General features: G+C 39.7%; 1 protein-coding gene across 2 annotated transcripts in view; it reads left to right on the top strand.

Annotated features, from left to right (window-relative positions):
* IGF2 (insulin like growth factor 2) overlaps positions 1 to 27,334 on the top strand; it is a 69,831-nt gene that overhangs the window by 18,479 nt on the left and 24,018 nt on the right. Inside the window, exon 2 of one of the 2 annotated variants that reach the window (XM_089655080.1) lies at positions 24,056 to 24,233. In XM_089655080.1, coding sequence (XP_089511206.1) covers positions 24,056 to 24,233 — 178 coding nt within the window. The remainder of the gene's footprint in view (positions 1 to 24,055; positions 24,234 to 27,334) is intronic. The other variant, XM_089655081.1, reaches the window with a different exon arrangement.

The raw sequence follows: 27,334 nt of genomic DNA on the forward strand, positions 1-27,334 counted from the left end.
AGAAACTATTACGATTTTCAGAGACAAAATGTGTTTTCTCCATGTATGTATGTGAGAAACATAGGTGGCACATACAACACCATCCATAATCCTGGCAGTCAGTGCCTTACAATGTATGTACATATTACACAAAGGGAACTCAGTACAATAAATGTGCTGATACAGCAAAAGCCTTTTGATTGCCAATTCAGAATATGACTGGTGAGTTGACAATCCAAACAGTATCACTGGGGATCATTATAAAAGTATTACAAGACCAGAATTCTGTAATAATGTTTACTAAAAATGCTATGCAGGGATTTAAGTGCACATAAACACTTTCCAAAGACAATTGTTTTAGGGCCTGTGATGGCTTTTATGTTCTTACCTATTAATTGGACGAATGCTTTATGTGTCAGTAGGTAAGGTTTACATTGTTGAAATGATGTATAGTTATTCAAACATTTGAGGGACTATCATTATATTTTTCACTCCCACCTTAGGTACCCCCATCCCCATAATTCTTGTAAAGCACCATGTCTTGTATGGTGTTATCATTGGTTTTACAACATTGTGGCATAAAATGTAGAAAGAAAGTAGTAAGAAATAATCTTACCAGTTCAAACCAACCTACTAAACCTCAATTTACCTGTACTGAATTTGAACTGAACCCAAAATAGTAACTGAACTTCTAAAAATGTATACAGTCATGGCAATAAATATTATATTATTGTGCTGATGATATTGTTGTGATAGTAGTGATGTTAAAACCACAAAATGTTATAATAGGAGTGGTTTAAAAAAATGATGTAACAACAATGAAAATGAATTTTCATAAAACACATTTATACAGATCTATGGTACATATATATATCGTATAATGCACCAAATTATTGGTGTTGAGGAGTCAAAATGTGGGCACCCCAAAAAAGTGACTGCCCTAAACATAACTGTTCACTTTCCTTATATACCAGGTGCATGCTCATATTGTAACTGGTGTGAATTAAGGTGGCATTTCTCATTCCATTTACTTGCTATATAGATTCTAGTAGGGTTATAACAGTCCTACACTCTAGTAGTATTTATTACAGGTACTTATATAGCACCATCAATTTACGCAGCGCTTTACATATATATTTGCATATACTGTACATTCACATCAGTCCCTAACCCTCAAGGGGCTTACAGTCTAAGGTCCCTAATATACATTCATACATAGGGCCAATTTAGACAGGAGCCAATTAACCTGCCAGCATGTCTTTGCAGTGTGGGAGGAAACTAGAGTACCAAGAGGAAACCCGCGCAGGCACAGGGACAGAATGCAAACTGCATGCAGGTAGTGCTATGGTTGGGATTTGAACCAATGACTCTAGTGTTGCTATTCCGAAGTGCTAACCACTTAGCCTCTGTGCTGATTCAGCATGATCCAGGTCCATTTTTTTGGCAGGAAAAGGGTTGCTTCTCGTTACTGAGGAGAAAGCCATAAGTCAATAAGCCCTGTAGTGTGAGTGTGGCATAGTTGTACTAAAGATGACACCTATTAATGCACTCTATGAAAAGGGAGATGCTACCAAAGTGCATCAGTTATAACACATAGATCTGAAAATGGCTCAACTCCCAGGCAATGTTATCACGTGTTGCTCCATAGAGATAAGTTGCTCAAGTATGAGTGAGCCCAAAGGTTCTGATGAGTTATAGAGATTTCCAGGTTTACATTTTAGTCTTTAGCTATGCCTCTGTGACACTATTGTCATTATTATTTGATGGCAGCTTGTTGTATTCAATCCCGCTTTAATGGCAGAATCGAGCCTTCCTTAGTCTGAGGCATTCTGGGAACCAGGAAAATAGGAATCTCTCAGCTCAGTGCATTCTAAGAACACTCCTTTTATCATATTTAAAGCTACATTATATGATTAAAATATTAGGAGAGACACCACTAACAGGGGGCTGTATAATTAAGATGTGTTGACGTCAATGGCTTTACACTTGCCTTGCCATCATAACATGCATGAGTTTGTATGTTTTTTCTCTAACCTCTTCAAGACTAATTATCATTAATCTGTGAATGACTCAGTACTGTAATCTTAATAACTGCGTCAGTAGGTAAGTTGTGATTTCATCTTCATTTCTGGCTAGGTGCGGTGAAGCAATGAAGTATACTCTTCACCCTTTCCCTGCCAGAGAAATCTTTTTTTCAGTTTTAGTTCTGCAATACTGAAATGGCTCCAGATCTCCAGTGGGCTGCATGGCAAAAAAAATGGAAAACATGATTGGGGCTGTATGTATCCTGTCTTCCCTCTTTACAGTACTTACACTTTGCTGTGTTACTGAGCTTTACATGGCAATAGTGTGCACAGAAATGCCATTCAGTCCCAATTCAGTGTTGTCAACAAAATAAGTCACGGAGAACATAGACTGCCATTGTTGCCCTCTACATCAAACTCTACTTAGAAAGCTACATGTTGCCTTGTCTATTTCAATCTTGATATAGAGCTCTTGTTTGGATCCAAAATGTTGGTAGTTGACATGTTGCTTGTTAGGTAAAGTGAGTTGTAATTCCAAATTTACCCTTGGAGTTGGAGATGGATTAGGCTGAATGGGGCACTAGGCTAGGTTAGCAGCTTTGGTGTCCTCATCCCTTCAACTGCACAGAGAAGCAACCCCATCTGCACTGAATGTATTGGCATGACTCGCCACATAAGACACCAACTGCCTGCAAGTGCATCCTCCCTTGAGAACTGTCAGGCAAGTGCACAGTTTTGACCTTTTGATAGGTCCCTGATTTACTGCAGGAACAAGAAGTTTGTGGCTGGGCCACCTAGACATCCACCAGGTTCTGAAGTTCTACCTAGTTTGCCTTGTGCATGATTCAGCTCTATTTGGGAGTGCCAGCAGCTTTATTGGATTAGGACATTAGCCTGTTTGCATATCTGCAGCCTTCCAAGTTTCAGAGATAGAGACACAATTGTTACTGGACTACACTAAAGTAAAAGGTACAGATATGGTGATTCACATGAACTTGCAAGGTTGGCAAAGGTGACCCCACAAGTTTGTGGAATGTTTAGGAGATTTCGTGTCCTGAGCCTAGGCTGTATTTACCATATTGATATTTCCAGGGCATCTTTTGGAGCAGCATGGTAAAGGAAGGGGGACGTCACCAAAAGTCAAAATATACAAATTGTGATAACTATATTTTTCTGTCTTCTGACCACTCCTGGACATTTGAGGCATTTTTCAGTAAGAGAATTGTATAGAAAAGAGGGTGCAGGGGATGTCAAGAGGAGGGTGAAGACACATTTTTGGTTTAGAAACTTTTAGTCCATCTCTCCTTTCTCTTGTTTGGTGGTCTGTAAAGTGGAAACGTAGTTCTGTATATAAATAAACACGTGCAGCATCCAGTAGCATATTCTAGTAGTAGAGTTTATTAAATGATCATGCTGGAACATTACATAAGGGTATCATCATATAGGTGTGCTTAGAGCAGTGTAATGTCTAAATGGAACACTATTATGGGTCATTCCTGTATGTTCAGCCACCTTCTAAAATCTATAGGCTGCTTTAGAGATTAAAACAATTTTGCCATTGTAAATTATGGGAATATTGTTGTGTAGACTTTATCTTTTGTAAATTTTGCCATGCTCCATTTCTCTTATACTTTTTAATGCTAAAGGACATAGCCTCATCACTACTATGGAAAGGAAGACTAGTATAAACAAATTAACTTGCAAAACAGATGTGCTTGCTTTTATTGCATAGTGATATACTTGATTAGTATTTAACCTGCACGGTGTACAGGTGGTTTTTGCATTACGTAAGGTTTTTAGCTGATCACTGGTTTCAAAGCTTTGATAATTACAGACAGTCAAATGGTTTTCTAAAACTGCCCCATATGCCAGTGAAGAGTTAAGATGACTAATTATATTAAACTGCTTAACACACATTTTGTTAAAGCAAAGGAATATCAAATAATCTCTTTACGTCATTTACATGTGTCTAATAAATAAACAAGCCAGAGCCAGTGATTTTAAAACGCTTGTAAAATGGAGGCAAAAAGTTTCTCTATTGCTGCAAGTCCAGCGGAATGTATCCAGATGTCCACTTTATGACTTGCTATGTTAAGATGACATAAGCCGTATGGTGGCCATACATGCTTACATTTTACTGTCAGATTGATGTGTGATTTAATCAAAAAGATCAAATCAACAATTGAGAAGGCATAACTTGATTTAGATCAGATTCGATCAAACTGAGTAGATTGGCCAAGGCAGAAACATTGTCAATCATTTTGTGTTAGTCAACAGCACTGAGATGCTGTGATCATGAATCCGATCATATTTTGATTGTGAATTGATTATAAGTTTGCATGGTAAAATCAGAGACAGGGTCAATAACTTATGATTGTATTGTCCAACCACTTCCCTGTGTGTGGCATATCAGTCAAATGGGTTTTTAACTATAGACCAATAGTGATTGATCAGAGAAGAAATCAATAACATATCAAAGCAGATCACAACTAAAGCTATTCTGTCAATTTGCTTACTCAGTCAAACTCAATTGAAAGGTCATCCCCAATCCACTTATTATTATTATTATACAGTATTTATAAAGCGCCAATGGTTTGCTCAGTGCTGTACATTACAAAGGGGGACAGAACATGTGACAGAACAATACCAATACAATGCAAAACATGAGGGGATCGAGGGCCCTGCTCTTTCGAGCTTACAATCTAGGAGGGAGGGAATAGTGGTAAAGGAGGAGATAGCTGTGGGGGATGGAGTGGTAGGAAGAGTGGAGGAGGTCGGCAGGTTAGCAGGGGGTGGGGTAGGCTTCCCTGAAGAGATGGGTTTTCAGGGTGTGCCTAAAGGAGAGGAGAGTAGGTGATAATCTGATGGGTTGGGGCAGGGAGTTCCAGAGGATGGGTGACACCCTGGAGAAGTCCTGGAGGCAGGCATGGGAGAAGGAGACCAGGGAACTAGAGAGAAGGAGGTCTTGTGAGGAGTGGAGTGTGCGTGCTGGGCGGTACTTGGATATTAGGTCAGTGATGTAGTTCGGGGCAGTATGGTGGACAGCTTTGTACATCAGTGTTAGGATTTTGAATTTGATCCATTGCGCAATCAGAAGCCAGTGGAGGGATTGGCAGAAGGGGGGTGGCGGAGATGGAGCGGTTGGAAAGGTGAATGAGTCTGGCAGCCGTATTCAGGATCGACTGAAGCGGGGATAGCCAGCGGCGAGGCAGGCCAGTGAGGAGGAAGTTGCAGTAGTCGAGTCGTGATATGATGAGGGAGTGGATGAGCTGTTTAGTTATATTTACCAACTCTCCAATGATCCATTGGGGCCTTCACTAAGTTCCCTATGCTTTTGGTTATGAGGGAACATGTGAGCCCCGTCACAAGCCATAGAATTAGGGCTTAAGCGACCAATCACCAAGCTTGAACTCTGACACAAGGAAGAGTGCATCATCTACCCTGTGTAAGCTCTGACACAAACCAATATGTATTTGACTCTTGGCTTTAATAGAGGAACTGGGAGGCAAATAAGCACAGCAAGGGTTAGTATAAGTAGGCCTGGAAGTGGACATTCAAAAGATTCTAACGGAGCCATTTTACCCATGCAGATGGTGCCCTGGTACACTGGTGTCTCAGATTTATGGTTTCAAATAAGATGTGACACCTTCAAGTTTTAGATACTCACATAAAAATCAGTGTTTCAGTCTTCGATATATAAATCATATCTATGTTGCTTTCGTATTCACACAAAGAACTCCAGGAATTTAGAATGTATGTAAACCCGATTACTAAAGTTGTGTAAATAGTTCCCTTTTTGCTTTGTAAATGTAATTGTGCATTTTTTTTACACTGATGTGAGTAAATGTTTTATAAATACCTGTTGATCCTGCAGGTTTCTGCTCCTCCTGTGGGCCTTTTTAATTGGGTGGCCATCAGCTCACAATGCTGCAGGACCATGGTCAACCTTTGCTTTCATCTCAGTGCAGTCAGCTCTCCTGGTTGATAGCTCCTCTGACCTTTGATATACCTCCAAACATTCTCAGATGAGAAAGAGGGACAACTTTTAGCACAAAGTATGTAGACAAAGGACATACCTCCTGCCATGCTGCCTTTACTTGAACCACAAAGAATGAAAGTGCTGAGCAAACTGTTGGTGCTATATAAATCCTGTATAATAATAATAATAATACTACATAAAATGATTGGTTAAACCTACAAATGCTTATTTTAACCACTAGTTTATCTTCATACCAGCTTTTTAAACTATCAAATACAAACATTTAGTGTTGGTATGAAATTTTTAGTGTTGTATAACAGTTTTGGTACTTAAATAGTGCATTTTTCAAAATGAGGCACAGTTGGGTACTATACATTTAGCAGCTGAGCTGGGGCCTCCTATAACTGGAACTGCCACTTTCCTGGACAGCTCGGCCTGTTACAAGAAGATGAAAAATAAGGGATTTACTGGCAGGGTGAACAGGTAATAAAGGGGGGAATCGGAAAAATAAACTCTGCTATGTTAATGCTATTGGCAGACTGCATATTATAGATGTATTTTTTTTAGTTTTGCCTATAGTTACACTTTACAAAAACATGCACTGAGGAAAGATGGTGGCTGTGTTGACCTCTTCTGAAAATGCTAGTTCCACAGCTATAATGATCCAATGTTTTCAGTACAGATCTAGAAAAACTATGCAGTTATGGAACTTCAACATGAGCTCTCTCTGCGTGTTCCATTAGACAGCCTGGTGGCTAGCATTTACATATCTAAGAAAGATATGTAAGCTGCTATTTGCTGACCCTGATTCTGTAAATGTTACTTACCTGGCTGTCTTCAACCTCACTCATTTCGAAGTTTTTTTTTTTTTGGAATAAAGAGTTGCTGACCAAATAAACTGTAAGGAAGTGTGAGATGAATCCCTAAACTTCAATTTCTGTGTTTCAGGCAAGTGATCTTATTTTTATTACCGAATCTGGTTTTCTAAGCAGGCACACAAGAAATTAATTATCCAGATCTCCTCACTGACATTCATTCATGTTAACTTAGGATAGTATGAACTATAGGTTATGGGTGCAGGTAATTGTTTGCAGTTGCAGAGATCTAAAATTCCTTTCATTTCACCGGATAGGAACCCTTCGGAGCTCAGTTCTGGACACTGTGCCTTTTCTCTTCTACATTCTAATACAATTTAAAGCCAGCCAATTACAGAATTTGCAGAAATAACAACATGCATGAGGAAAGTTACTCCGCACCTCTTCAAGTTTGACAGGATCTGATTATTGTAATTATCTGAAACACAAATATGAATCATGTGAGGTTAGGGAAGAAAACTTTTCAAAGCTACTTTGTTCTGAAATTCTCTCATTATGTTCTAGAACTGAGCTTCAGGTTCCTCAAAGGGAAAGCTACAGAGGTTAGCTGAAGTATTGAATGGTATCCCGGAGTGAACCCTGCAGCTTTGTGACCTTAGTGGATTAATCAACAGTCTAGCTAGCTTTGCCATTCAAAATGGCCACCTACTACTGCAATACTAAGTTGAGAAGCAACACTAAAGTTCAGTAAATTTTTATGCTGTCCAAGAAATGCTTCTCTGCTATAAAGTTTGTACATATTCTGTATTTTCCATTAGTTTTACTGTTAATAATCTATTACGGTTTGAGTGAACTGGCTTCTTTCCCTGCTTCATGACTAGCCTTTTCTAACTAAAGCTAGCCATATGTTTGGCCAACAACGCTCAGTGTAAGTCAGTTGTTCAATTGACTTCTGTCGAAGGTACATGTTGGAAAATGTTTCTTGATCAGCAGCTGCAGTCACTGATCTGTGTTTTCCAACAGCTGTGAGTGCAGTACATTATCCTGGTGGAGGGGATTCCTCCATCCAACTTTGTGTGGATGAAAGAATCTGTTCCTTTTTTGGGCTGAACAAAAAAGGTTAACTGTATGGCCAGCTTTATGCTAGCCATACACATACAGTTTTCTCAATTCACGCTCCTTTGCTGACCAGTGTATTTACACAGCTAGCACCCATGGCTGTCTGAATACTGGAACATCTGATAGGATGCAGTTACTGTTTGGCCGACAATTTTATAGCTAACTCCTTCAATATTTCAGCTGAAGTTTTTCAGGTTAGGTGTTGCCAAAGAGGCCACACATGGTCGAAAGTTTAAATTTGAACTATGGGCAAAACTTTTTGTTTTGTTTTGTCTAGAGAACTGGTCTCCAAACTGTGGCCGGGGGCCATATATGGCCCTTTCCCTGCTTTTATCTGGCCCCTGGGGCATTACTCCTTCCAATTATACCAATGACCGGCACTATTCCTCCCACTAACACCATTGATGGGTCACTATTCCTTCCATTGACACCAATGATGGCACACTTTTTTCCCACTGGTACCAATGACGGGGCATTATTCCTCCCATAGACACAATTTTGGGGCACTATTCCTTCCACTGACACAAATGATGGGGCACTATTCCTCCCGCTGATACCAATGGTGGGGCACCATTCCTCCTGCTGATACCAATGATGTGGTACCATTCCTCCCACTGATACCAATACTGGGGCACCATTCCTTCCACTGATACCATTGATGGGGCATTATTTTCCCCACCAATGATGGGGCATTTTATATTCCCATTGACATCAGAGTATTTTCTACTTACAATGGCCACAGTCCAGACCCATCAAAGTCTGAAGGACAGTAAACTGGCCCTTTGTTCAAAAAGTTTGGAAACCCCTGGTTTAGAGTAAGGAAGGGTCGTAACACCTGTGAGTATTTTGTCTGTTATCTGTGTCCCATAGGGGAGATTTACCTTCACTTCCTGTCCCATAGCCAAAAGAGGGAAGTTAGAGGAAATCCCTGCAAATTAAGGGAATTCCTTTTGGCCCTCCAGATCAGCAGAACTAGTGTCCCTATTGGAAGATGCCCTCTGTATTATTTTACTGGGGACAACCCAAAATTTGGCATTTTCTTTTACTTTCACTTTCGATGATAATGGTAAAAAGGACAAATAGGGTGAATCTCCATAAAGGGGGGGCATAGACAGCAATAAAAACTGATAGGTGTTCTAAGCCATATCCACTCTTTCCAAAACTAATAAAAATATTTTGCCTTTAGTTATACTTCAAGAAGTGCATGACAGGCTTAGCTCACAACTGTACTTGTTTGCAAGGAATATTCAGAAAATGAAAAAGCTACCAATTATACCACTTTAAACTTGATGAGCTTCCAGGAACGTATTTCCAGGATGATAATTTAAAAAATATATGTAAAGCTAAAACAATTTCTTCCATTTTGAATAGAATAGGGAATAGTTAAAACCTCTGTCAGGTTATTTTTTTATGTTCATTATGTGTCCCATAAGGAGGTTACCCTTCACTTTATGGTCCTGTATACACAAGAAGTGAGAGAATGTTTTACCAAAGTTAGGGAGACAATTGTCACTGAAACCCACAGGAAGTTTTTTTATTCCTGTCCACCAACTCCAAATTTTGGATTTTCTCTCATTAAGTAGGTTGAACATCATGTTTGAGTTCCAAAGACACTCTGTCACATTTTTATGAAATGTACATTTTAGGCGGGTTCACATGCGCTGCAGTTTGGGTACAGGCGATTGTATGCACGTTTTATGCTCAATCTTAGCTGCAATCCCATTGACGTCTTTTAGACCCTCTGTGATCTCAAAGGCGCATCAAAGATGCAGAGTGCAGAACTTTGATACACTTGCATGAAAATGCACGTTTTAATAGGAGTCAATAAGCATGCATATAAAACCATGTGTAACGCACATACCCAGTATATTGACTGACCTTAGCTGATAGATAGATGGAACATATCCTCCTACATAAGTTCTATCTGTTTATCTGTCTTCTTTTCTCCACATCCAAAGTGCTGAATTTATTAAGCTTGTCTGAACTGTCAGAAAAAAGGGGGCGGAAAGCTGAAATCACACTCTGCAGAGCTCAGCGAGTAGATCTCTGAGAGCTGATTGGAGGAAAGAGACACAGCCCCCTCCACACAGCACACAGGAACAGAGCTGAGAGTCAATCTGCTAAAGCTCCTTCCCCGTCACCATTTTTCTCTTATTGTCAAGCAAACTTATCAAAAGTGGCTCATACTGATAGCAACGGAACAAAGCAGAAGACAGAAATGATACTTAGTGCTCTGGATAGAGACAAGTACACACTACGGAGGGATATGCTTCATTCATATTTCATGTCTGAGGTTTACAACCACTTTAACTACCTATCCTTTGCTCCTATTAACTAAATAAGTGAAAGGACTTCTGTAGATGCCATCAGGTTCTGCTACAATGTGGGTAGTGTAATATCAGCCTATCTGTTCAAATAAATGAAAGGACATTTTTTTAGAACATTTCTACTGATGTACACCATTACAGATGTCCATAAAAGCCTTATCACTTGTCTTTTTTATTTTGAAGTATTGATGGACTTCCTAATTTTAATTTCCGTTTGGAAGAATACAAGTGTTTAAAGTTTTAACAAGGAACTACATTTTTTGGTGGCTAAGAGTGTCCCTATATCTTGTTTCAGAAAGTAGGATCTTTGGCTTGATATACTTGTTGCTATTTCCAATAAATGTCATGTTTCAGAAAGTTTGAAAGGTTTTCCCCACTGGCGTAATTTACCTTTTAGGGCTCCTTGACCTTGCACTTGCCTTGGTATCTTCATCTCTTTGCTGCTTTCTCCATAATATAGAACAGGAAAGAGGCTGTCTTACCATGGTATTGAAAGGTGGGTGGAGCTGGGAACCTATGTGCAGAAATGTCTGTGCTGTGTTAGTAGCCCCCAAGATAATCTGAGAACAATATTGATAAGGGTAGGTAAGGTATGCGGCGGGCTTTTATTTTTTTACTGTATTAACTTTAGTGAAATGAACAGTATGGTTAGGATCACTATACTTGAATTTACTAGTTAAGTATCCCATTTGAAAACACGCAGCTCTATTTACTCAGTTTAAGCAATATTTAAATCAGTTTATTTACATTTTTACTGGGTCACATATATTATTGTGAAATCCTCAATAGATTTTGCTTTGCATCACAGATATTGATTTAAGGAAGTAATTTCAGGCCTCCTAACCAACTGGGACATGGTCCTGTTTATTTAAACCTGAAGTCACTCACTTCTGCTGAGAACTGTATAATTCTTTTAAGTGCTTAAAGGTACAGTCGGTATTTAAATAAATGCATGTTAGCAGATGTTGACAAGTGAAAAACATCTGTATGCTGCTCACCCAGGTTTCAGTGCAGGGATACAAGCCTTGCAATGTTACCTTTTCTTTTATTCTAGGATTTATAACTATGTTTTTATTGTTATGCTGTTTGTGCTCTTGTCTTTTGGGTGAGCCCAAGGCTTTGTTGTCATGAGCATAGGGGAGGTAATGTATGAGAAGTCACTGAAAATAGAAGTGCCTGTGTTTCCCATAACAATCATTCAGCTTCTGCTGTTTTGTGGAGAGATCTTAAGACAGAAAGTGTGTTACTGGCCAAATCACAAGATGAAAATGAAGGCAAAAAAGCCTACAAAAACAAAACAAATGCAGCCACAGCATTTGGTAGACTGCAACATATACACTTTTTGTTTCTGCATTTATTACTGCTTTCATGCTGTAAATAGAGATACCCAAATGTTGTCTAAATATGAGAGGCATGTGTATTCTTACTCCAATATTTTGCCTCTGTGTAGGAGTTTCCTGTAATAAAAACCAGTCACTGCTGCTCTCTTTCCTTGTGTGGGGTGATTGGTCTTGTATCCACCCCCTCTAGTTTTCTGCAGGCATCCTGTAGTGGGTGGACCTGCTGGGTCCCTCCCACAGCTCTGCTCTCTGCACAGGTTATGTGCAGAATGGTGATGATGGCACACCTTTACATGGTAATACATAATATCAAACTTGACTTACATAATCATTTTTCTCATCTTAGTCACAGTAGAGTCAGGTGGATAATGCAACTTACAATTAGGGAATAGAGTGGTGGCCTTTCTTCACCCCCAGCCTGCTGATTGTACAGCAGCAGACTGATGAGGTTATCCTTCTGCTCACCCAGCTCTCTTCTCCTATCAGCATGTTCCCAGTCAATACATTTTTATGCAGCACACTATAATAAGACTTTGTATTAAAAATTTAATTTGAAGAAACAGGAGATTCCTAGGGCGGGTCTGAAAATCGGGAGGTGTAAGAGAACAGGAGTTCCTTGAAATAAGAGCAAAAAGTTCCAAAAATAACATGAAAGGTAAAAATACCAAAGGGAGTGGGACTAAGAACACCCAAACTGGTACGATCAAGAAGTATGTGTCACAAGGAAACGTTACCCCAGAAAGATCCCAAGGAATAAGTGAAAAAAGTGATTTGGAAATAAGCTTGGATAATAGCCCGAGACTCTCCCTGGGCCCAGTATATAATAGTCAATTGGAAGGCATTGAACCGAGAGAACTTGAAAGAGATATGCAAATACCTAATAAAAAAGAAATGGCGGAAATGTTTAAAGGCTTGGAAAAATCAATAAAGCAAGAGATGGGGATGATCCGAGAAGACTTGGGACAATTATTAACTAGGGTGGAGGAAATAGAGGAGAAGGTTCAAGCCCAAGATCAGGCCATCCCTAAATTAGAGAAGTGGATAATGGAAGATAGAAAAGAACAAAAGAGATTGCTTTATATGATGGAAGAACAACAAAATAGAGAAAGGAGAAATAATCTTAGAGTAAGAGGAGTCCCGGAACTGACACAGGGAGAAGATTTAAAAGAACTAACTGCCAAAATTCTGATCTTTATAATGGATAAATCGGAGGAGGAGATGCTTAAATTGGATGAAGTATACAGGAGTGGGAAGTATCAACAAGAAAAAGGGGTAGAAAAACCAAGGGATATAATTGTTAAACTTCATAACTACAGAGATAGAGAAGAAATATGGAAAAAGATTAAAGGAAGAACAAATATTATATATGAAGGAAAAAGTATCCAAATTTTTGCAGATTTAACAGCAGAGACTCTGAGAAGGAAGAGATCACTGAAACCCCTTCTAGAAGTGATGAGAAAACATAATGTGAAATACAGATGGGGCCGGGACACAAGTTTAATTGGGTGGAGGGATGGAACTACAGCAATATTGAGATTCCCGGAAGATATGGAAGAATTTTGTGATAAATTGGGACTGCAGAGACAAGAGATTCCTGGATGGGATGTGGGGGCGGGAGTGCTGGACAGTGGTGGGTCAAGAAAGTGGCAGCTGGTCGAAAGAGGAAATAGAGAAATAATAGATAAGGGGGTACCGGGGAGGAGGGGGGGAAGGTGAGCGGTCATTGTCAGAGTCGAACCCTAATAGAGGGATCAGAGGTGGATAATGATCCGAGGGCACAGGAGGCCTGGGGGGGATCGGGAGAGGGGAGGTTGGGTAGGACGGAGATTTCAGGGGGGGAGGGATAGGGAGGATGGGGTTTTTAGGGGTAACACTCTGTATAATGGGCGAGAAAGAGATAGGAAAAGAGAGAAAGGATAAGACATGAAAGATGGACGATATCCGATTTGTAACTTATAATGTAAAGGGATTGAATTGTCCTGGGAAGAGATTTAAATTACTTAAGGAGCTACAGTATAGGGAGGCTTCGGTGGTATTCCTGCAGGAGACACACCTAGAGATTAAGTCAAATATAAAGTTGTACTCTAGAAGTTACCCTACATGGTTCTATGCGGATTCCCCAATCAAGAGAGCTAAGGGAGTAGCAATAGGGTTTGAAAAAAATGTAAGGCTGGAGATAGATGAGAGAGAGGTTGATCCTGAGGGAAGATTTCTGTTTTTAAAGGGTAGATTACAAGAGCAAGAATGTACAATTGTAAATATCTACTGCCCAAATAAAAGACCAGAAGTTTTTCTGAAGGGTGTCCTGAGAAAACTGATGGCCTTTAAGAAAGGACGTTTGATAGTGGCAGGTGATCTGAATTTTTGTATGGACCCACAAATGGATACGACATCTTCTGTGCAAAGAGATGGAGGTAGAGCTCTGAGAATCCTGAAGAGGGCCATCCAGGAGTGTCAACTGGTGGATATTTGGAGAGTGATTCATGGAAGGGAGAGAGATTATACCTTCTTCTCCAAAGCACACGAGATGTACTCCAGATTGGATTATATATTAGTAGATCATCATCTTATAGATTTGGTGGATAAAGTAGAAATTGAGGCGATGTCTTTTTCGGATCACGCCCCTGTTCCATTGAAAATGAGGTGGAGAAGACGTTTGACAGGAGGGATAGGTTGGAAGCTGAATGAGGCTCTCCTCCTGGATCAGGAAGTGGATCGAAAAATTAGAGAGGAGATTGAAAGATATTTTCGAGAGAATGAGACAGGGGAGGTATCGTTGGCTACAGTGTGGGAGTCCCATAAGGCTTATATAAGAGGTATCCTGATTGCGTCTGGGGCAAAAAAGAAAAGGGAAAGAAGAGAAAAAGTTACTGGGCTGTTAAAAGAAATAGCTGAGTTAGAGCAAATACATAAAAATAAAAGATCAGAAAAGATAAAACAGAAGGTGATAAAAAAGAAAGAAGAACTAGAGCTTTTGCTGGAGGAGGAGAAGAGAAGAGTTTTTAATAAAGTTGCAAGTGAAAGATATAAATGGGGAGATAAACCAGGAAAATATTTAATGAGAACTTTGAGGAAAAAAAAAAATAGAAATTATATTGAGAAAATAAAAAACCCCAAGGGGGAAATGGTTTACTCTACTAAAGAGATTATCGAGGTGTTTAAAGAATATTACAGCAAGCTATATAATATCGCCTCCCAAGACCCAGTAAATATAAATATAAATGGAAATGAGAGAAGAGAGAAAGGAAGGGAATATTTAAAAAATGCAGGTTTACCGAAGTTAAAGTATGATCAACTTAATTCCCTTGACTTGGAAATCACACAGGAAGAAATAATAAGAGCATTAAAGGACACTCCGATGGGTAAAAGCCCGGGCCCAGATGGATATACAGTGAGATACTACAAAAAATACAGTGACCTGTTAATACCCAAACTGAAGAGATATATGAATGCCCTGGGAGGAGACATGGAGATGAGAAAGGAATCTTTACAGGCCCATGTGGTGCTGATACAAAAGGAAGAGAAGGATCCCTCTCAGTGCTCTAGCTTTAGACCGATATCACTTTTGAATATAGACATCAAGCTCTATGCTAAGGTCCTAGCAAATAGACTAAAAAATCTCATGCCAGAATGGATTCAGGGGGACCAAGTGGGTTTTGTCCCGGGGAGGGAGGGCAGAGATAATGGCCTAAGAACTCTGTTGCTTATCCAAAAAGTTAGAAAGGGGAAAACCCCGGTAATAGTACTTTCGATCGATGCTGAGAAGGCATTCGATAGAGTAGATTGGAGTTTTATGATGGATACCCTGGAAACCCTAGGAATAGGAGTAAGAATGAGAGAATGGATAGGAAAGCTGTATAGAGAGCCCTCAGCGATAGTAATGGTTAATGGAGAGAGGTCGGAACCTATCAGAATGTCAAATGGAACTAGACAGGGATGTCCATTATCTCCATTGTTGTATATATTGGCATTGGAACCATTATTGGCAACTATCAGGAAGAACTTAGATATAAAAGGAGTGCAGATTGGGGAAGTTGAACATAAAGTAGCTGCCTATGCGGATGATCTTTTGTTTTATGTGGGAAATCCTAGGATAACACTCCCAATTCTAATGAAGAGCTTAAAAGAGTATGGGGAGTTGTCAAACTTGAAAATTAACCCAACTAAAACTGAGATCTTGAATGTAAACCTTTCAAATAGTGAAAAAGAAAATATACAAAAAGAATTCCCCTTTATATGGAAAAATAAAGAGATAAAGTATTTGGGAGTGAAACTTTCTGCCTCATATAGAAACCTGTATAAATTAAATTATATCCCACTCTTAAATGAGATTAAGAAGGAACTTAGGAGATTCGAAGGAGGTAACCCATCCTGGATAGGCCGTATAAACCTGATAAAAATGATAATTGTACCAAAAATCCTCTATAAATTTCAGATGATTCCAATCAAAATTCCGGAGGCCTTTTTTAAAGTAATAAAAAAAATGTTGACAAAATATATATGGAAAAATAAAAAACCCAGAATATCATATGACTTGTTAAATAGAAATAAAGAGAGAGGAGGACTGGGAGTGCCAGATATTAAAAGGTACTATAAAGCAGTAGTTTTAACAAGAATTTATGATTGGACACATAATTATGAGGGGAAAAAGTGGGTTCAGATTGAGAATGAACTAAGCGGAGTTACCCTGAAGAGAACTATTTGGGCACCAGCACAACATAGAGGGTTAAGGGATACCACGAGTGTTTTTACATTGAATGTTTTTAATGTCTGGGATAAATTGCATAAAATTATGAAATGGGATTTTAACTCACAACTAATACCACTGAGGAATACGGATTATTTTCCCCCAGGCAAGGAGGAAAGTATAGGGAAATGGATTAGAAAAAAAGATATCCAACTGAGAGACATAATGGATGGACAAGAATTGAGAACACTTGGTGATTTGAAAGGGGATAAAAAGGAACTTTTTATTAAAATAGATGAATGGAAATATTATCAATTAAAACATTTTGTCAGTAGCCTCCCTAGGCCGTTCAGATCGAGAGAGGATTGGAACGGCTTTGAGAGGTTGTTAGAAACACGAGGTGATGGGAGGCGAGGCACCGCAAAAATTTATAAAATCCTCACTGAGTTAGACACTCACACAAAACCAATGTATATAGGTAAATGGGAAAGAGATTTGGGAATAGAGATTGACGAGGATAAGCAAAGAAAAATTTACAGATTAATACACGAGAATATAAGTATGAGAGAGGTGGAGGTAAATTACAAGTGTTTAACGAGATGGCACATCACACCGAACATTGAGTATAAGATATGTGGGGAAAACTCACTAGAATGCTGGAGGGGATGTGGAAAAGTAGGCACTTTATATCATATATGGTGGGAATGCCCAAATATTCAAGGTTTCTGGGAGATGATCGTTCAATTAATTGAGAATATCACTGGGATAAAGATAGGATTGAACCCAGCAGTATGTCTCCTACATAGTACAGAGCTATCAGTAAATAACTACAAGGATTCGGGTATATGGTGCTATCTAAATGCGGCGAAGGGGTTGATACCTAAGTTTTGGCATAGAACAGAGGTGCCGAAGGTAGAGGATTGGGTGGAAAGAACTAATCAGATTTATAAGATGGAGAGACTGTGCTATATGCAGGAAGACAGGATGGGGTTGTTCTATAAGAGGTGGAGAACATGGGAAGAATTTATGGTGAAATATATGAAGTAACCACGTGAGAAAGATAGAAGGATTCGTACCCTATATTCGTGTATGAAGTGGGATAACACTATTATGCAGAGTGGGTGGGTTTATTTTGAGGGAGGGAGGTTTTTTTTTTTTTTTTTTTTTTTGGGTGGGGGGTAATTAGATAGTTCGGGGGGTGGTAATTGGGAATAAAGATTGATAGAAATGTTATTAAAGGTATGCAAATTTGTTTGTATGAGAACAAGAATGAAATGTGCAATATATGGAAAATAAATAAAAATTTAAATAAAAAAAAAAAAAATAGAAAGAATACCAACCAGATTAAAAAAAAAAAAAAAAAAAAAAAAAAAAATTTTTATGCAGCACACATTAATAGCTCCCAGTCATGCTCCTACCTTTCTCTATTTGAGTGTTGCTGCATAGGGCATTACAAGAGGCAGTTACAGAGTCACATTCAGGCACTTAAAGTGATTGCAAACCCTTACACCGACCCAGTGAAGTGACTGACCTCAGGTGATACACAGAGATGAAACAAATCCTCCTACATAAGTTGTACATGTTTATCTGCAGCTGTCTGTCCCCTACATCCATTCAAAGTGCAGAATGTACACAAGATCAATTATCTCTGAAAAGCAGGGGGTGGAGAACTGAAGTTACATCACTGGGGAAAACTCTGAGAGTTGTTTGGAAAGAAGGGACACCCTCTCCACTCAGATGACAGGAACAGAGCTGAGGCTGTCAGTCTGCTGGAGGTCCCTCCCAGTCACCATTTTTCTCATGATGTCAGGAAAACTTGTCAGAAGTGACTCGTACTTATAGCAGAGGAACAGGGCAGTGGACAGAAATGACACTTAGTGCTCTGTATTTAAACAGGTACACACTATAGAGGGACATGCTCATATTTCATGCCTGAGACTTACAACCACGTTAAACTAGTTGCATCAAAAAAAGATATGAATGATTTATTAACCTGTTGGCACCGAGCGTGTGCAAATATCTGGGCCTTGGTGCCGAGGGGGCCACATATCTGCATACTCATTGAAAACAGAATATGTGCCGAGAGCGTGTGCCCTGCATGCCCCAGGCACATTTACCGGCACCTCACGGAAAGGTCCCGATCACTACTTGTGGCATGATTTATTAACCTGTTGGCACCGAGCATGTGCAAATATCTGGGCCCTGGCGCTGAGGGGGCCACATGTTTGCGTACCCATTGAAAACAGAATATGTGCCGAGAGCGTATGCCCTGCATGCCCCAGGCACATTTACCGGCACCTCACGGAAAGGTCCCACTTGTGGTCGGGAGCTTTCTGATCATGTGACTGCTGTAACAGCCAATCACGACGGTCACATGATCCTAAACACAGCCCAGCTTCCCAGCATCACAAACCCCTTAACCTCCCTGGCGGAATTCCCGAGTGTAGCTCGGGGTAAAATTTCAGTACCACAAGCGGTAACCCCGAGCTACACTCGGGCTTACCATGCGGCGTTGCTCAGGGATTCCCTGCAGCACTTACCTTGTCCTTCGCTCCCGCGATGTGTCCCCTGCAGCGTCTCCGGCCATCTCCTCCGGCCGATGCCGGCATCCGGCTTCCGTGTTCCTGTCCCTGTGAAGTCGGGACTTACGGGCGGCAAATTTGAAAGTTTTAAAAAATGTAATTTTTTTGAAAAATATTATTACATAGCAAAAAATTGCTGTTTCAAAGCATTTCACATACATTTTGTCCCTACTGCTTTGTCCTGTGCCCTGCCTGCATTTTGACTGTTCTTTCTGCCTGGAAACTTAGAAAAGTCCATGGCGTCCAAAAAGCGTCCCTTTACGTCAAAAGCGGTTTTAGACCAGCTAGAGAACAGCGATAGTAAATTAGAACCACTTGCAGAATTGAGTGATAATGATTTGTGGGGAAATTCGTCATCAGACACTGAAAACGATTCTACCACTTTTGCTCAGCGATGTGCGAACTTGGCGCTATATTTCAAATTTCAGTGTTTTTGGTTTCATTATATCATTGAATTAAATTTATTATTATATTATTATTTTTTACGATTATTTATTAAATAATAATTTATGATTTCGTGTTTCAAGTTTCATCATATCCGGAATGTTTACTAGACTCTTGTTCGGACAGATTTCAGTGAGTTATTCCTAAAAATGACAGGCCTACAATAAAAAAACTACATATTTCCATGCAAAATAATGGTACCGCTTTCAGCACCAAAAATCTGAAATAATCATACCGCCAGGGAGGTTAAAAGGCTGAGAGGTGCCAGCATCAAGGGGTTAAGGATTACAGAGCTGCATTAATTTGCATCTTCCATATCATCATAGAGTTCTCCTTTAAATGTTCTGCCCTATTAAACTGAGTGCTCAGTCTGGTGGTATTTTTTTTATTTTTTTTATTATTAGATCATTAGTAGCCAGTAACATCTGACACAAGTGCCAGTGACCAAACGTTTACACTGGGTATCTTTCTTTATCTAACACCTATATGTGCATTGCCTAGAATCAATGAACTGCAATATATCAGAACAGTCAGCTGAAGGTGGACAACTCAAATTTATGACTACAATATAAATGTTTGCCCAAGTACTTGGAAAGGTTTGTATTGTCCGAAGGTATTAATAGAAAGAATGGCAAGTTGGAGACGGTGGCTAAATTTATCTGGCCGAGCGCTGCTAGGGTTCAGAAGTTTGTGCACTAAGTGTGTAAACCTTGTGTAATAAACAACAGAACAATATAAAGTCCATACATTGCAGGGCACTGTCTGTGTTTCCTGTTTCTGTACGACTATCAAGGCAGTTGATTTATGGCTATCTGTATCTTCCTAAAACAATTACAGAATTGCCAGGATAAAAAAGACCCAGACCTACAGGACGTTTCCTTTGTATAAAGTAAACAGATGGGAGGTTTAACAGCATTGTTTCCAGTGAAGTCATTGCCTTTGTATTACGGCTTGCTGTAGTAATACATTAGTGGTAGAGTTCAGGGTAAATTTTTTCCAAGTAAGAGGGACATCAGTCATTTTGAATAATAACAGTCTTTTTTTGTGCTATGTGTATACAGTGTGTGAACTGGGCTTTACAGGCCTTACATGGTGCAGCTAAATAAAGATGGAAATGAACACCCATTTCATTCTTGCTGTTACTTGTTCAAGTCACTATAACCTCCCAACTTTCTGAGATGGGGAAAGAGTGAAAGAGGGGAACCGTTCAGCACACAGTACATGGAAATGCAATTATTTTAAGAAATATAAACTGCTAAATACCTTTTCTCATCAGCAGTATATAGCAGTCTTATGACTTCTATCAGTGTCCAGCAGAGCACTGGTTTAAGCTTGTAGGAGGAGTTCTCATTTTGCTCTGGGAGGATGCAGGACTCCTGACCTCTGTCTGGAAGGTGCTGATTGGCCCTGTGCTGATCACATGCACTCTCCCAAGGAAAAAAAACCTCTCTAGCAATGCACACCAAACTGAGCATGAGCAGAGTGACTCCACACGATATGTCTTATCAGGCGTTAGGAGGGGGACACTGGAAGAAGGGGAAGTTAAAAGAAGACAGAATCAAACAGTGTTTTTACACAATGCAGGTTCCACAGTGGGTATAACAAGCATGCTTTACTGCATATAGACTAATTTCACTGTTGTGGGTTTAGTAACACTTTAAGGCAAAAGTACACACCCCTGCAATACCCCCAGTTACATGGCCCACAAGGATTAAAAAATGACTGGTTAATGTCACAGCTGGGTTTTTATTTTCGACTACTACTTTTCCTTTATACTTTTCAAAATAACAGATGAAATAATGTAGCCGTTGAATGAAAGGTTTAGTATACTACAGGGGTCTCCAAACCTTTTTAGTATGAGTGTCACATTGTATATTTTACAAATATTTGCTGGCCAAAAAAACAGATTTACATCCAGGAATGCCCATAATAGTCCCCTTATACATCAAAGAGTGCCTGTCTAAAAGAATCGCCACTTGCATCCACAAGTGCATATAAGAGTCACCTCTTACATCCAAGAGTGCCCATATTTGTCTCCTCTTACCCAGGAGCACCCATTAAAGTCCCCTCTTACATCCAAGAGTGCCAATATAATCCTCTCTTATATCCAGGAGTGCCCATAATAGTCCCCTCTTACATCAAGAAGTGCCCATAACTGTTGCCTCTTATGTTCAAGAGCGCCCATAAAAGTTGCCTTTTGCATCCAGAAGTGCCCATAAGTGTCACCTCTTACGTTCAAGACTGCCCATAAAAGTTTCCTCTTACATCCAAGAGCTTCCATAATAGTCCCCTCTTATATACAAGAGTGCCTATAATAGTCCCCTCCTATATACAAGAGTGCCCATAAGAGCCCCTCCTATATCTAGGAGTGCCCATAGTAATCGTCTCTTACATCCAAGAGTGCCCATAAGAGTCCCGTCTTATATCCAAGAGAACCTATAATAGTTCCCTCTTATATCCAAGAGTACCTATAATAATCTCTTTTTACATTCAAGAGTACCCATATTAGTCCCCTCTTACATCCAAGAGTACCCATAAGAGTCCCGTCTTATATTCGAGAGTACCCATAATAGTCCCCTCTTACATCCAAGAGTGCCCATAAGAGTCCCGTCTTATATTCAAGAGTACCCATAATAGTCCCCTCTTACATCCAAGAGTACCTATAAGAGTCCCTTCTTACATGCACAAGTACCCATAATAGTCCCCTCTTACATTCAAGAGTAACCTTAATAGACCCCTCTTACATCGAAGAGTACCTATAAGAGTCCCTTCTTACATGCACGAGTGCCATAATAGTCCCCTTTTATATTCAAGAGTACTCATAATAGACCCCTCTTACATCCAAGAGTACCTATAAGAGTCCCTTCTTACATGCACAAGTGCCATAATAGTCCCCTCTTACATTCAAGAGTACCCATAATAATCTCCTCTTTCATACAAGAGTGCCCATAAGAGTACAATTTTATTATTTTTGACATTTATATGTGAATGGAAACATGCAACAAAAATAACATCGGTATTATCCCATTTTGGTTGCAAAAGTGGAACTACATTTTAAGGGTTTAAAAGGGCCATTTTCAGTTCTGTGTATAAGGCAGATATGATCTCAGTACATAGAAACTATACAGCTCTTTTAATATGGTGACTTGTTGAAAAATTATTTAACAGATCACACTGTAATGTTCAGAAGAGACCTGAAAGAAGAAGTAGTTGAGCCATAGCTAAGATAACATTTTTTCTCAATGGTTGAGAGGATTATAAACGCAGCCTTGAAAACCCAAAGAGAAATTATCCTCCAATGCAAACAGAAAAAAACAAATAACTGTGTACCTCTAGTAACCACATACAATCCAGCACTAGAAAGGATAAGAAAGATAATCAAAGATTTGCAATCCATCATAACAGAGAAAGGAAGACGCACCACTCACTGACCTAGGGCATGAATATGTGGATGAGTGTGGCCTCAGCCAATGCCACCATAGCTAGGCCCTCTAGAAGAATTATCAGGGGACTCTAGAGGGCCTGGCTGGAGCCTCACTGGCTGAGGCCACACTCATCCTGGTGAGCAGTACTTCTTCCTTTCTCTGATGATGCTTCTACACCTCTGAATGGTGCATAGGCACCTGCTCCCTTCACTGCAACCGGCGGCGAGATCGTTATCTCAGCTTAGTGCAGCACTGCAAATTATACCTAGACCATCATAACAGAGGATGAATGCTGAAGAGATATTCCAACAACACCCAATACTGGCTTTCAGGCAACCATCCAAAATCAGCCATAAACTAATCAGCAGGAAACTTCATTCTGATTATGAAGTCACAAATAAAGAAACCAAACCCTGCAACAAAAAACGCTGCAAACTGTGCAGCCAAATCAATCAATTAAAAAGTGTCACACACAAAAGGAACCTTCAGTATATTATAGGACCATTATCCTGTACATCCAGTAGTGTTGTGTACCTTAACCAATGCAAAAAATGCAACAAAGGATCTTATGTTTGCGAAACAGAACAGAAATTGCAAACAAGAATGAATTTACACAGACACACCATTAAGGAACACAAAAAGATGATTTTTGCACACCTGTAGATCATCATTTCTCACAACCAGGCCACACCATGGATGATATGATAATTCTGGTTTCTTAGGGGAACTTCAAAACTACCCAATAAAGGAAAACTTTTGAACTAAAAATGATAATTCTACTTAACACAAAAGATAATAAATTAAATATAGATCTCGGTTTTCTAAATCACTATCCAACAGTTTTATGACCATCCTCACCTTTGTGACTGTTACACCCCCTCCCAATCTATAGCCCTTTTCCTGACTTATTTCACTAACTACCCAAGTTTAATTACAATTGCTTTCTATGTTTGTGCCTTTCTTTTTTCATCAGAGATTGTCTTATGTAACTTTGTGTATTAGTACTGCTTGGACCTTGAAAGTGGGGGTATGTCCTGAAAATTTGGATCTTAGTGCATATTAAAAAAAAGTATCTCCTACAGTACTTGTTCTTTCTCAATGGTGAAATTGTAAGGTTTCCCCAGCAGGGGCGCTGTAGATCAAATCTAGAATCAGAAAAAGCATAAGCACAGTGGCTCAATATATACTGCTATATTATTGGGTCTTCACAGTGGGCTGAATTTTAGTGTACTGTGAAAATAAGTAATATTTAGGGAATTACGTTGTTAATTTTTCCAGTATATAATAAATATTTGTTTTGCCAGACACTAAACTACAATTTTTTAAAATTCCAGCTGCCAGGAGTGCCAGTCCCCCGACATGCCCTTCTACTCCTCTACACCTTCATAGCATACACAGCAGATTCTTCGATAGTTTTGTGCCAGGGTGAGACCCTCTGTGGTGGAGAGCTGGTAGACACGTTGCAATTTGTGTGTGGTGACCGAGGCTTCTACTTCGGTAAGTCAACCTACAGTAAGTACCCATCCATCCATCAATCTTCATCATTCATCATTTTTCATGTCATTCTTTGCCATTGCATGTATTGTGTGTATTCATAAATTAAAGAGTATGCAAGCTTTAACAATGACCAATATACCACTGAGACTGTTTTGGTATAGTGCAAAAAATAAATGTTGATCATGTCACAAATCTAGTGAGCTGATAACTTCCTGTGCTCTCTGCCTGTGTTGAGCTATTATCAGTTACTAGTTATCTCCAAGGACTACAGAACCCCACCCATCTATGGTATGGAGAAGAGTTTAGGGGTGGAGTTCTGTAGTCCTGTCCTGTTTCTGTTGACTTGATACAGGGTGTGTGAGTGCTGTCTCCCTAGGAAAGGAAATTTAATAATGATAGAATCACAAAGTGAGAATTCAGAAAAAAAAAAGAAAACAAATGCAGCCAACACATCTAAGGGCTGGTAAGCTGCAATATATTACATTTTTGTTTTGGGTTTAGATGCGTTTTAACAAAACTGTGCATGTTTACCATGAAATAAATACTAATGCATATGAAATGTCACAAACTGACAACCGCTGGTGGTGTAGTGTTTCTAGGGTTGGCACCCTGCTAAGGAACAAATAGAAGAGTCTACAGAGAAGATCACAAACAGGCCAGGACACATCGGAGAAGGGTTTGCTGTACTTGTGTCCAGTTTAACCCTCTCTGTTCCAGACATAGTTTCAACATCTTTCTTCATTTATCATTCCAGGAATTTAACCCACCCTGCGCTGGAATTCTTTAGCGTCAGTGTCAGCTGTCCATGAAAACCGCATTAATACTTTGTAGTGTTTAAATAAATACCATAGCTGGAGTTGTTATGCTAAGGGTTTCAAATACTACTTTCATGTCAGTATGTCACAATGACGTCAAATCATGATTGATTAGCCTGTTGTGTTACCCTCTGAGTCAGATTATATCTGACTTGGCCCTGTTTATCAAAGCAATTTTCAACTGAAATTGAATCCCAATCTGCTCCAGACGCCTGTGCTAGGACTGTGCTTACAAAGTCAGAGCCTTGTGCTAAAGTCAACTTGTCAGCCATATTAAACTTTTTTAAAGCCGAACTCCGGGCAGAAAAATGTTTTCCCATACAGTGGAGCTGTGCACGCACTGCACGGGTCAACAGGGTGAGGAGAGAGCTTATACTCACCTGATCCTTTATTCCATCGGAAAATGTAGTTTCCCTACGGTCCAGCAGTGGACTGTTCCCAGTCTTTGGAGCCTGCTCTGGGCTTGATGACGTCAGGAACAGTCCACAATTCAATACCGATGAAGCTCGGGGGTGCTGGACTGGTCTTGCACTGGAACGATTGGAGGATTAAGTAAGTATATCTCCTTTTTCCTCTCCCCTAAACAAAAATGAGCAGTTAACTTGTGCACTGTGGGCACAGCTCCACTACATGGGAAAACTTTTTTTTTTGCCCAAAGATGGGCTTTAAAGCAAAAAAACCCTACCTAAAGTTGAATTTTCTTACTAACGTCTTATCTTTTCAGAGCAAATCCCCATCTCTAGAGCAAAACCCCACCTGCATACTACTTTTTCCTTTTGTGGCACACCTATTGACCAGTGTGGAGCTCTCTTTGAATGGTGTTATGAGGCTTATTTCCAGCCTCAATTGTTGGGAAAGTCAACACTTTAATGATTGATAGATTTGGAGCATGAGACAATGAGGTTCATTTACTAAAGGCAAATAGGCTTTTCACTTTGGAAGGGACTTTACATTTTGCAAGTGAATTCTCACTTAGCTTAGAGAATGAGGTCATAGTTCACTTTGCAAAAAAAAAAAAAAAAAAAAAACCTACCAGTCACATGCATGTAAAATTAAAAAAATTAAAAAATATATTTTTTACTTGCATATGATTGGATGATAGCAGTCAGCAGAGCTTCGCCTCATTTACTAAGCTTAGAGAAAATTTCCTTGTAAAGTGAATAGTTAATTTGCTTTTTGTAAATCAACATTAGTAAACTAACATTGCCTTGTGGCCCATCAACTACTTTGTTCTGTTTTTAGTACTGGGAAAACCATACAGGATACTAAGTGTTGGGTGAAGTGCTGGTGGATAAGCCCCCTTTCACACGAAGGGTCAGATCAGGTCTGCCTGTCAGTTTTTCAGACCCTCCATTCACTCCTATGGACCAGCAGGTGTAAATTGAATTGTGTCCGTTTACACCCGCCTACTTCCAATCTGATCTGGTCCGTAAAAAAAAAATGTAAGAGGATATGTTCCCTCCCTTTGGGCGGACCAATATCGGAGGCAGCCAGGAATAAGCGGACAGTGGCCACCCATAAAGTAGAGTGGGATCTGTACATGTCTGCTCAACTGAGCAGACATGGACCTGTCATCTGTTCTGCTGACCCCTGCTGAACTAATCAGAGTACGCCCCGTGTGAAAGGGGCCTAAGAGATGCATTAGGATCCCCTTCACACCATATGTATTGGGCTGCTCTGGTCAACCTTGCCAAATGTAGTCCCAATACATAGACAAGGCCTTCCAGTTCAGTAGGACATGCTATACTTTTTTTCAGAGCGTTGCATCACAGTATACAGCATCCTGCTGCTGTTAATAAAGACAAATGAAATTATTTATTTATTTATTTCAGGTACTTATATAGCGCCGTCCATTTACGCAGCACTTTACACACACACACACACACACACATATATATATATATATATATATATATATATATATATATATATTGTACATTCACATCAGTCCCTAACCCTCAAGGGGCATACAATCTAAGGTCCCTAACTTACATCCATATATACACATACTAGGGCCAATTTAGACAGAAGCCAATTACCCTACCAGCATGTCTTTGGAGTCTGGGAGGAAACTAGAGTGCCCAGAGGAAACCCACAAAGGCACAGGGAGAACATGCAAACTCCAGGCAGGTGGTGCTGTGGCTTCGAACCAACGACCCTAGTACTGCCAGGCGGAAGTGCTAACCATTGAGCCACTGTGCTGCCCAAATGAAATGTCATTTTGTGACATTTCATAAAAAAAAAAAAAAAAAATAGTAAATAATGCGATGCATCATTTACAGCACATCAGTATACTGTGGC

The sequence above is a fragment of the Staurois parvus genome, unplaced genomic scaffold, assembly GCF_062004578.1.
Source record: "Staurois parvus isolate SC_StPar_1 unplaced genomic scaffold, SC_StPar_1.0 ptg000818l, whole genome shotgun sequence".
NCBI lineage: Eukaryota > Metazoa > Chordata > Amphibia > Anura > Ranidae > Staurois > Staurois parvus.